The following is a 12,831-nucleotide window of genomic DNA, read 5'->3' on the forward strand; positions in this document are numbered from 1 at the left end:
ACAAGCTTCCATCTTCTCTGATTGCCAGAGGATGTCAGAGAAGTTTCTCCAAAATAACCACTCTAATAACTTAACCTTCATCTCCCTCATACACATTGTAAAGTTACAAGAAAGCAATGAATTTTGTATTAACCATAAAGAAACTTTATCTCAGGTCGCTTTCCTGCAATGGAAATCATCTGATACTTTTTCTTCAATGAGCCAAACCTTGCATGCTGTAGTGATGGCTTCGCGGATTGGCACAACTTTCTAAATGATCTATCGCTCAAATCATTTGCATCTCACTATTTGTCCAAATCAAAGCGATCCTTGAAAATTCTGAGCTAATTTAGTCCTGTTGTGGTTAAACTTTCACTGTTATCTAGCTGAATAAATTGTTTGCTTCAGAACCGTTTGCTGTTGTAAATCTTAAACAGCAACATTGCCCAGTTTTGAGAAGTGCTTGTGGAGTTGTCCTGGAATCCAAAACTTAGCAAGGACTTCATTGTTTCCTAAGTAAATTCCACCAAGGACCAGGAAATATCAGAGAATTGTAGAGCCTTGTAAAGTATTCATCTCTCTGTCAAAAATATTGCTCAGCCACGAGGGAATGGAAGTCAGAACTGATTAAAATAATCCCTTCAATGTGCAGGGAGCTCAGTTGAGTACTATTTCTCTGAAATATTGTCAGAAAGCAAATATATTATATCTAATTATAAGAGAGTATCTTTTAAAGGTAAGAATTGATATGAGAAAACATATTGAAATATCAGTTTGAATTCAATTAATTTCCAACACCCAATAGCCATTTCACTGAAATTGTTTCAATCAGAAAAAAAATTTATTGCTCCTACCTGTCATGTTATTTGTACCATTATCTGTAAAAGAGATTGATGTACAATTTAGTTGAAGCTATTTTCTATTAGTAATATCCAAATACTCATGTTATCTTAGATAACTGACCCATTCTAATGAACTTAATCCTATTGAGAGCATTTTCAGAAATAAATCACCTTCAAATCCCATTAATATCGCTCAGTGCAAAGAGGATGCTTGAAAATCTGGCTGAGCTAGTGAGGATGGTTTCATGGTTAAAGTTGAAATGTTTAAGGTAAACATGACGAGGAACACCTTCACTCAGAAGGTAGTGAGAGTGAGGAACAAGATGACAGCACAGGTGGTTGACGTGATTCTGATTTCAACATTGAAGTGAAATTTAGATAGGTACATGGATGGGAGTGCTATAGCATAGTGCAGGTCAATGGACCCAGGCAGATCGATGGATTGGCATGGATTGATCAGCCTTTGGGCCTTTCTTCTGTGCTGTCTTGTTCTCTGAACCTATAAGCATGACTCCAGCACAGTGAAACTTTCTCGCACAAATCTCATGTCCTTTCATTGGCATTGACTGTAAAAGAGATTGCTGTATAATTTAATTTAAGCTACCCTATACCTCACTTTATCCAAATCTTTTTATCAATCTCTGCTCATAGGACTTAACAGTTTTTCATTCTCCTTATCAATTGATGCCTTGAGAATCATGGTCAATAACAGAATATCAACTGAATATATTTGTGTGAATATTTCAAAGGAAAGTGGAAAAGTGGTGAAAGAAATCCCAATTATATTCACTTGAAAAACTGGGATGGAAACGTTCAGATCATACCTGTTGGTGTTGGTGAGGTGGCCACTGAAAAAGAGACAGTTATAAAATTTAATATGAAACTATTGAATGCAGAATTTCAGACGTCGATGTGATTGTATCAAATGCAGAATACCTCACAGTTAATGGTGCTGAAATGCGTAAAATGTTCTCCAGTGACAAGCTTCCATCTTCTCTGATTGCCAGAGGATGTCAGAGAAGTTTCTCCAAAATAACCACTCTAATAACTTAACCTTCATCTCCCTCATACACATTAAAGTTACAAGAAAGGGATGAATTTTGTATTAACTATAGAGAAATTTTATCTCAAGTCACTTTCCTGCAGTGGAAATCAACTGATTTTTTTTCATCAATGAGCCAAACCTTGCAGGCTGTAGGTATGGCTTCGTGGATTGGCACATCTTACTCAATCATCTATCGCTCAATTCATTTGCATCTCACTATTTTTCCAAATCAAAGTGGCCCTTCAAAATTCTGAGCAAATTTAGTCCTGTTGTGGTTCAACTTTTACTGTTATCCAGCTGAATAAATTGTTTGCTTCAGAACCGCTTGCTGTTGTAAATCTTACACAGCAACATTGCCCAGTTTTGGGAAGTACTTGTGAAGTGGTCCTGCAATCCAAAACTTAGCAAGGACTGCATTGTTTCCTAAGTAAATTCCACCGAGGAACAGGAAACATGAGAGAATTTTAAAGTATTCATCTCTCAGTCAAAAATATTGCTCAGCTACTAGAGGGAATGGAAGTCAGAAATGATTAAAATAATCCCTCCAATGTGCAGGGAGCTCAGTTGAGTACTATTTCTCTGAAATATCGTCAGAAAGCAAATATTTTATCTCTAATTATATCAGAGTATCTTCTAAAAGTTAGAGTTGATGTGAGAAAATATATTGAAATATCAAGTTCAATTCACTTAATTTCCCATGACCAATAGCCATTTCACTGAAATTGTTACAATCAGAACGAACATTTATTGCTCCTACCTGTCATGTTATTTGTGCCATTAACTGTAAAAGAGATTGATGTACAATTTAGTTGAAGCTATTTTCTATTAGTAATATCCAAATACTCATGTTATCTTAGATAACTGACCCATTCTAATGTACTTAATCCTCATGAAAGCATTTTCAGAAATAGATCACCTTCAAATCCCGTTAATATCGCTCAGTGCAAAGAGGATGCTTGAAAATCTGGCTGAGCTAGTGATGATGGTTTCATGGTTAAAGTTGAAATGTTTAAGGTAAACATGAAGAGGAACATCTTCACTCAGAAGATAGTGAGAGTGAGGAACAAGATGACAGCACAGGTGGTTGACGTGATTCTGATTTCAACATTGAAGTGAAATTTAGATAGGTACATGGATGGGAGTGCTATAGCATAGTGCAGGTCAATGGACCCAGGCAGATCAATGGATTGGCATGGATTGATCAGCCTTTGGACCTTTATTCTGTGCTGTCGTGTTCTACCAACCTATAAGCATGACTCCAGCACAGTGAAACTTTCTCGCACAAATCTCATGTCCTTTCATTGGCATTGACTGTAAAAGAGATTGCTGTATAATTTAATTTAAGCTACCCTATACCTCACTTTATCCAAATCTTTTTATCAATCTCTGCTCATAGGACTTAACAGTTTTTCATTCTCCTTATCAATTGATGCCTTGAGAATCATGGTCAATAACAGAATATCAACTGAATATATTTGTGTGAATATTTCAAAGGAAAGTGGAAAAGTGGTGAAAGAAATCCCAATTATATTCACTTGAAAAACTGGGATGGAAACGTTCAGATCATACCTGTTGGTGTTGGTGAGGTGGCCACTGAAAAAGAGACAGTTATAAAATTTAATATGAAACTATTGAATGCAGAATTTCAGACGTCGATGTGATTGTATCAAATGCAGAATACCTCACAGTTAATGGTGCTGAAATGCGTAAAATGTTCTCCAGTGACAAGCTTCCATCTTCTCTGATTGCCAGAGGATGTCAGAGAAGTTTCTCCAAAATAACCACTCTAATAACTTAACCTTCATCTCCCTCATACACATTAAAGTTACAAGAAAGGGATGAATTTTGTATTAACTATAGAGAAATTTTATCTCAAGTCACTTTCCTGCAGTGGAAATCAACTGATTTTTTTTCATCAATGAGCCAAACCTTGCAGGCTGTAGGTATGGCTTCGTGGATTGGCACATCTTACTCAATCATCTATCGCTCAATTCATTTGCATCTCACTATTTTTCCAAATCAAAGTGGCCCTTCAAAATTCTGAGCAAATTTAGTCCTGTTGTGGTTCAACTTTTACTGTTATCCAGCTGAATAAATTGTTTGCTTCAGAACCGCTTGCTGTTGTAAATCTTACACAGCAACATTGCCCAGTTTTGGGAAGTACTTGTGAAGTGGTCCTGCAATCCAAAACTTAGCAAGGACTGCATTGTTTCCTAAGTAAATTCCACCGAGGAACAGGAAACATGAGAGAATTTTAAAGTATTCATCTCTCAGTCAAAAATATTGCTCAGCTACTAGAGGGAATGGAAGTCAGAAATGATTAAAATAATCCCTCCAATGTGCAGGGAGCTCAGTTGAGTACTATTTCTCTGAAATATCGTCAGAAAGCAAATATTTTATCTCTAATTATATCAGAGTATCTTCTAAAAGTTAGAGTTGATGTGAGAAAATATATTGAAATATCAAGTTCAATTCACTTAATTTCCCATGACCAATAGCCATTTCACTGAAATTGTTACAATCAGAACGAACATTTATTGCTCCTACCTGTCATGTTATTTGTGCCATTAACTGTAAAAGAGATTGATGTACAATTTAGTTGAAGCTATTTTCTATTAGTAATATCCAAATACTCATGTTATCTTAGATAACTGACCCATTCTAATGTACTTAATCCTCATGAAAGCATTTTCAGAAATAGATCACCTTCAAATCCCGTTAATATCGCTCAGTGCAAAGAGGATGCTTGAAAATCTGGCTGAGCTAGTGTTGATGGTTTCATGGTTAAAGTTGAAATGTTTAAGGTAAACATGAAGAGGAACATCTTCACTCAGAAGATAGTGAGAGTGAGGAACAAGATGACAGCACAGGTGGTTGACGTGATTCTGATTTCAACATTGAAGTGAAATTTAGATAGGTACATGGATGGGAGTGCTATAGCATAGTGCAGGTCAATGGACCCAGGCAGATCAATGGATTGGCATGGATTGATCAGCCTTTGGACCTTTTTTCTGTGCTGTCGTGTTCTACCAACCTATAAGCATGACTCCAGCACAGTGAAACTTTCTCGCACAAATCTAATGTCCTTACATTGGCATTGACTGTAAAAGAGATTGCTGTATAATTTAATTTAAGCTACCCTATACCTCACTTTATCCAAATCTTTTTATCAATCTCTGCTCATAGGACTTAACAGTTTTTCATTCTCCTTATCAAATGATGCTTTGAGGGTCATGGTCATTAACAGAATATCAACTGAAGATATTTGTGTGAATATTTCAAAGGGAAAAGGTAAAGTGGTCAAAGAAATTCCAATTATATTCACTTGAAAGACTGGGATGGAAACGTTCAGATCATACCTGTTGGTGTTGGTGAGGTGGCCACTGAAAAAGAGAGTTATAAAATTTAATAAGAAACTATCGAATGCTGAATTCCAGACGTCGATGTGATTGTATCAACTGCAGAATACCTCACAGTTAATGGCGCTGTAATGCGTAAAATGTTCTCCAGTGACAAGCTTCCATCTTCTCTGATTGCCAGAGGATGTCAGAGAAGTTTCTCCAAAATAACCACTCTAATAACTTAACCTTCATCTCCCTCATACACATTGTAAAGTTACAAGAAAGCAATGAATTTTGTATTAACCATAAAGAAACTTTGTCTCAGGTCGCTTTCCTGCAATGGAAATCATCTGATACTTTTTCTTCAATGAGCCAAACCTTGCATGCTGTAGTGATGGCTTCGCGGATTGGCACAACTTTCTAAATGATCTATCGCGCAAATCATTTGCATCTCACTATTTGTCCAAATCAAAGCGATCCTTGAAAATTCTGAGCTAATTTAGTCCTGTTGTGGTTAAACTTTCACTGTTATCTAGCTGAATAAATTGTTTGCTTCAGAACCGTTTGCTGTTGTAAATCTTAAACAGCAACATTGCCCAGTTTTGAGAAGTGCTTGTGGAGTTGTCCTGGAATTCAAAACTTAGCAAGGACTTCATTGTTTCCTAAGTAAATTCCACCAAGGACCAGGAAATATCAGAGAATTGTAGAGCCTTGTAAAGTATTCATCTCTCTGTCAAAAATATTGCTCAGCCACGAGGGAATGGAAGTCAGAACTGATTAAAATAATCCCTTCAATGTGCAGGGAGCTCAGTTGAGTACTATTTCTCTGAAATATTGTCAGAAAGCAAATATATTATCTCTAATTATAAGAGAGTATCATTCAAAGGTAAGAATTGATATGAGAAAACATATTGAAATATCAGTTTGAATTCAATTAATTTCCAACACCCAATAGCCATTTCACTGAAATTGTTTCAATCAGAAAAAAAATTTATTGCTCCTACCTGTCATGTTATTTGTACCATTATCTGTAAAAGAGATTGATGTACAATTTAGTTGAAGCTATTTTCTATTAGTAATAATCCAAATACTCATGTTATCTTAGATAACTGACCCATTCTAATGAACTTAATCCTATTGAGAGCATTTTCAGAAATAAATCACCTTCAAATCCCATTAATATCGCTCAGTGCAAAGAGGATGCTTGAAAATCTGGCTGAGCTAGTGAGGATGGTTTCATGGTTAAAGTTGAAATGTTTAAGGTAAACATGACGAGGAACACCTTCACTCAGAAGGTAGTGAGAGTGAGGAACAAGATGACAGCACAGGTGGTTGACGTGATTCTGATTTCAACATTGAAGTGAAATTTAGATAGGTACATGGATGGGAGTGCTATAGCATAGTGCAGGTCAATGGACCCAGGCAGATCGATGGATTGGCATGGATTGATCAGCCTTTGGGCCTTTCTTCTGTGCTGTCTTGTTCTCTGAACCTATAAGCATGACTCCAGCACAGTGAAACTTTCTCGCACAAATCTCATGTCCTTTCATTGGCATTGACTGTAAAAGAGATTGCTGTATAATTTAATTTAAGCTACCCTATACCTCACTTTATCCAAATCTTTTTATCAATCTCTGCTCATAGGACTTAACAGTTTTTCATTCTCCTTATCAATTGATGCCTTGAGAATCATGGTCAATAACAGAATATCAACTGAATATATTTGTGTGAATATTTCAAAGGAAAGTGGAAAAGTGGTGAAAGAAATCCCAATTATATTCACTTGAAAAACTGGGATGGAAACGTTCAGATCATACCTGTTGGTGTTGGTGAGGTGGCCACTGAAAAAGAGACAGTTATAAAATTTAATATGAAACTATCGAATGCAGAATTTCAGACGTCGATGTGATTGTATCAAATGCAGAATACCTCACAGTTAATGGCGCTGAAATGCGTAAAATGTTCTCCAGTGACAAGCTTCCATCTTCTCTGATTGCCAGAGGATGTCAGAGAAGTTTCTCCAAAATAACCACTCTAATAACTTAACCTTCATCTCCCTCATACACATTAAAGTTACAAGAAAGGGATGAATTTTGTATTAACTATAGAGAAATTTTATCTCAAGTCACTTTCCTGCAGTGGAAATCAACTGATTTTTTTTCTTCAATGAGCCAAACCTTGCAGGCTGTAGGTATGGCTTCGTGGATTGGCACATCTTACTCAATCATCTATCGCTCAATTCATTTGCATCTCACTATTTTTCCAAATCAAAGCGGCTCTTCAAAATTCTGAGCAAATTTAGTCCTGTTGTGGTTCAACTTTTACTGTTATCCAGCTGAATAAATTGTTTGCTTCAGATCCGCTTGCTGTTGTAAATCTTACACAGCAACATTGCCCAGTTTTGGGAAGTACTTGTGAAGTGGTCCTGGAATCCAAAACTTAGCAAGGACTGCATTGTTTCCTAAGTAAATTCCACCGAGGAACAGGAAACATGAGAGAATTTTAAAGTATTCATCTCTCAGTCAAAAATATTGCTCAGCTACTAGAGGGAATGGAAGTCAGAAATGATTAAAATAATCCCTCCAATGTGCAGGGAGCTCAGTTGAGTACTATTTCTCTGAAATATCGTCAGAAAGCAAATATTTTATCTCTAATTATATCAGAGTATCTTCTAAAAGTTAGAGTTGATGTGAGAAAATATATTGAAATATCAAGTTCAATTCACTTAATTTCCAATGACCAATAGCCATTTCACTGAAATTGTTACAATCAGAACGAACATTTATTGCTCCTACCTGTCATGTTATTTGTGCCATTAACTGTAAAAGAGATTGATGTACAATTTAGTTGAAGCTATTTTCTATTAGTAATATCCAAATACTCATGTTATCTTAGATAACTGACCCATTCTAATGTACTTAATCCTCATGAAAGCATTTTCAGAAATAGATCACCTTCAAATCCCGTTAATATCGCTGAGTGCAAAGAGGATGCTTGAAAATCTGGCTGAGCTAGTGATGATGGTTTCATGGTTAAAGTTGAAATGTTTAAGGTAAACATGAAGAGGAACATCTTCACTCAGAAGATAGTGAGAGTGAGGAACAAGATGACAGCACAGGTGGTTGACGTGATTCTGATTTCAACATTGAAGTGAAATTTAGATAGGTACATGGATGGGAGTGCTATAGCATAGTGCAGGTCAATGGACCCAGGCAGATCAATGGATTGGCATGGATTGATCAGCCTTTGGACCTTTTTTCTGTGCTGTCGTGTTCTACCAACCTATAAGAATGACTCCAGCACAGTGAAACTTTCTCGCACAAATCTAATGTCCTTACATTGGCATTGACTGTAAAAGAGATTGCTGTATAATTTAATTTAAGCTACCCTATACCTCACTTTATCCAAATCTTTTTATCAATCTCTGCTCATAGGACTTAACAGTTTTTCATTCTCCTTATCAAATGATGCTTTGAGGTTCATGGTCATTAACAGAATATCAACTGAAGATATTTGTGTGAATATTTCAAAGGGAAAAGGTAAAGTGGTCAAAGAAATTCCAATTATATTCACTTGAAAGACTGGGATGGAAACGTTCAGATCATACCTGTTGGTGTTGGTGAGGTGGCCACTGAAAAAGAGAGTTATAAAATTTAATAAGAAACTATCGAATGCTGAATTTCAGACGTCGATGTGATTGTATCAACTGCAGAATACCTCACAGTTAATGGCGCTGTAATGCGTAAAATGTTCTCCAGTGACAAGCTTCCATCTTCTCTGATTGCCAGAGGATGTCAGAGAAGTTTCTCCAAAATAACCACTCTAATAACTTAACCTTCATCTCCCTCATACACATTAAAGTTACAAGAAAGGGATGAATTTTGTATTAACTATAGAGAAATTTTATCTCAAGTCACTTTCCTGCAGTGGAAATCAACTGATTTTTTTTCTTCAATGAGCCAAACCTTGCAGGCTGTAGGTATGGCTTCGTGGATTGGCACATCTTACTCAATCATCTATCGCTCAATTCATTTGCATCTCACTATTTTTCCAAATCAAAGCGGCTCTTCAAAATTCTGAGCAAATTTAGTCCTGTTGTGGTTCAACTTTTACTGTTATCCAGCTGAATAAATTGTTTGCTTCAGAACCGCTTGCTGTTGTAAATCTTACACAGCAACATTGCCCAGTTTTGGGAAGTACTTGTGAAGTGGTCCTGGAATCCACAACTTAGCAAGGACTGCATTGTTTCCTAAGTAAATTCCACCGAGGAACAGGAAACATGAGAGAATTTTAAAGTATTCATCTCTCAGTCAAAAATATTGCTCAGCTACTAGAGGGAATGGAAGTCAGAAATGATTAAAATAATCCCTCCAATGTGCAGGGAGCTCAGTTGAGTACTATTTCTCTGAAATATCGTCAGAAAGCAAATATTTTATCTCTAATTATATCAGAGTATCTTCTAAAAGTTAGAGTTGATCTGAGAAAATATATTGAAATATCAAGTTCAATTCACTTAATTTCCCATGACCAATAGCCATTTCACTGAAATTGTTACAGTCAGAACGAACATTTATTGCTCCTACCTGTCATGTTATTTGTGCCATTAACTGTAAAAGAGATTGATGTTCAATTTAGTTGAAGCTATTTTCTATTAGTAATATCCAAATACTCATGTTATCTTAGATAACTGACCCATTCTAATGTACTTAATCCTCATGAAAGCATTTTCAGAAATAGATCACCTTCAAATCCCGTTAATATCGCTGAGTGCAAAGAGGATGCTTGAAAATCTGGCTGAGCTAGTGATGATGGTTTCATGGTTAAAGTTGAAATGTTTAAGGTAAACATGAAGAGGAACATCTTCACTCAGAAGATAGTGAGAGTGAGGAACAAGATGACAGCACAGGTGGTTGACGTGATTCTGATTTCAACATTGAAGTGAAATTTAGATAGGTACATGGATGGGAGTGCTATAGCATAGTGCAGGTCAATGGACCCAGGCAGATCAATGGATTGGCATGGATTGATCAGCCTTTGGACCTTTTTTCTGTGCTGTCGTGTTCTACCAACCTATAAGAATGACTCCAGCACAGTGAAACTTTCTCGCACAAATCTAATGTCCTTACATTGGCATTGACTGTAAAAGAGATTGCTGTATAATTTAATTTAAGCTACCCTATACCTCACTTTATCCAAATCTTTTTATCAATCTCTGCTCATAGGACTTAACAGTTTTTCATTCTCCTTATCAAATGATGCTTTGAGGTTCATGGTCATTAACAGAATATCAACTGAAGATATTTGTGTGAATATTTCAAAGGGAAAAGGTAAAGTGGTCAAAGAAATTCCAATTATATTCACTTGAAAGACTGGGATGGAAACGTTCAGATCATACCTGTTGGTGTTGGTGAGGTGGCCACTGAAAAAGAGAGTTATAAAATTTAATAAGAAACTATCGAATGCTGAATTTCAGACGTCGATGTGATTGTATCAACTGCAGAATACCTCACAGTTAATGGCGCTGTAATGCGTAAAATGTTCTCCAGTGACAAGCTTCCATCTTCTCTGATTGCCAGAGGATGTCAGAGAAGTTTCTCCAAAATAACCACTCTAATAACTTAACCTTCATCTCCCTCATACACATTAAAGTTACAAGAAAGGGATGAATTTTGTATTAACTATAGAGAAATTTTATCTCAAGTCACTTTCCTGCAGTGGAAATCAACTGATTTTTTTTCTTCAATGAGCCAAACCTTGCAGGCTGTAGGTATGGCTTCGTGGATTGGCACATCTTACTCAATCATCTATCGCTCAATTCATTTGCATCTCACTATTTTTCCAAATCAAAGCGGCTCTTCAAAATTCTGAGCAAATTTAGTCCTGTTGTGGTTCAACTTTTACTGTTATCCAGCTGAATAAATTGTTTGCTTCAGAACCGCTTGCTGTTGTAAATCTTACACAGCAACATTGCCCAGTTTTGGGAAGTACTTGTGAAGTGGTCCTGGAATCCACAACTTAGCAAGGACTGCATTGTTTCCTAAGTAAATTCCACCGAGGAACAGGAAACATGAGAGAATTTTAAAGTATTCATCTCTCAGTCAAAAATATTGCTCAGCTACTAGAGGGAATGGAAGTCAGAAATGATTAAAATAATCCCTCCAATGTGCAGGGAGCTCAGTTGAGTACTATTTCTCTGAAATATCGTCAGAAAGCAAATATTTTATCTCTAATTATATCAGAGTATCTTCTAAAAGTTAGAGTTGATCTGAGAAAATATATTGAAATATCAAGTTCAATTCACTTAATTTCCCATGACCAATAGCCATTTCACTGAAATTGTTACAGTCAGAACGAACATTTATTGCTCCTACCTGTCATGTTATTTGTGCCATTAACTGTAAAAGAGATTGATGTTCAATTTAGTTGAAGCTATTTTCTATTAGTAATATCCAAATACTCATGTTATCTTAGATAACTGACCCATTCTAATGTACTTAATCCTCATGAAAGCATTTTCAGAAATAGATCACCTTCAAATCCCGTTAATATCGCTGAGTGCAAAGAGGATGCTTGAAAATCTGGCTGAGCTAGTGATGATGGTTTCATGGTTAAAGTTGAAATGTTTAAGGTAAACATGAAGAGGAACATCTTCACTCAGAAGATAGTGAGAGTGAGGAACAAGATGACAGCACAGGTGGTTGACGTGATTCTGATTTCAACATTGAAGTGAAATTTAGATAGGTACATGGATGGGAGTGCTATAGCATAGTGCAGGTCAATGGACCCAGGCAGATCAATGGATTGGCATGGATTGATCAGCCTTTGGACCTTTTTTCTGTGCTGTCGTGTTCTACCAACCTATAAGCATGACTCCAGCACAGTGAAACTTTCTCGCACAGATCTAATGTCCTTTCATTGGCATTGACTGTAAAAGAGATTGCTGTATAATTTAATTTAAGCTACCCTATACCTCACTTTATCCAAATCTTTTTATCAATCTCTGCTCATAGGACTTAACAGTTTTTCATTCTCCTTATCAATTGATGCTTTGAGGGTCATGGTCATTAACAGAATATCAAAAGAAGATATTTGTGTGAATATTTCAAAGGGAAAAGGAAAAGTGGTCAAAGAAATCCCAATTATATTCACTTGAAAGACTGGGATGGAAACGTTCAGATCATACCTGTTGGTGTTGGTGAGGTGGCCACTGAAAAAGAGAGTTATAAAATTTAATAAGAAACTATCGAATGCTGAATTTCAGACGTCGATGTGATTGTATCAACTGCAGAATACCTCACAGTTAATGGTGCTGAAATGCGTAAAATGTTCTCCAGTGACAAGCTTCCATCTTCTCTGATTGCCAGAGGATGTCAGAGAAGTTTCTCCAAAATAACCACTCTAATAACTTAACCTTCATCTCCCTCATACACATTGTAAAGTTACAAGAAAGCAATGAATTTTGTATTAACCATAAAGAAACTTTATCTCAGGTCGCTTTCCTGCAATGGAAATCATCTGATACTTTTTCTTCAATGAGCCAAACTTTGCATGCTGTAGTGATGGCTTCGCGGATTGGCACAACTTTCTAAATGATCTATCGCTCAAATCATTTGCATCTCACTAT

The 12,831-nt window shown here is 36.4% G+C and overlaps 1 protein-coding gene across 1 annotated transcript in view; it reads right to left on the reverse strand.

Annotated features, from left to right (window-relative positions):
- LOC140198776 (uncharacterized) overlaps window positions 1-12,831 on the reverse strand; it is a 113,221-nt gene that overhangs the window by 68,197 nt on the left and 32,193 nt on the right. The window contains exons 17-23 of the mRNA XM_072259786.1: window positions 12,391-12,414; window positions 10,603-10,626; window positions 8,815-8,838; window positions 7,025-7,048; window positions 5,226-5,249; window positions 3,436-3,459; window positions 1,646-1,669 (exon numbers count right to left, since the gene is read on the reverse strand). Of these exons, the coding sequence (XP_072115887.1) occupies window positions 1,646-1,669; window positions 3,436-3,459; window positions 5,226-5,249; window positions 7,025-7,048; window positions 8,815-8,838; window positions 10,603-10,626; window positions 12,391-12,414 (168 nt within the window). The remainder of the gene's footprint in view (window positions 1-1,645; window positions 1,670-3,435; window positions 3,460-5,225; window positions 5,250-7,024; window positions 7,049-8,814; window positions 8,839-10,602; window positions 10,627-12,390; window positions 12,415-12,831) is intronic.

This window comes from Mobula birostris, chromosome 6, assembly GCF_030028105.1.
Source record: "Mobula birostris isolate sMobBir1 chromosome 6, sMobBir1.hap1, whole genome shotgun sequence".
NCBI lineage: Eukaryota > Metazoa > Chordata > Chondrichthyes > Myliobatiformes > Myliobatidae > Mobula > Mobula birostris.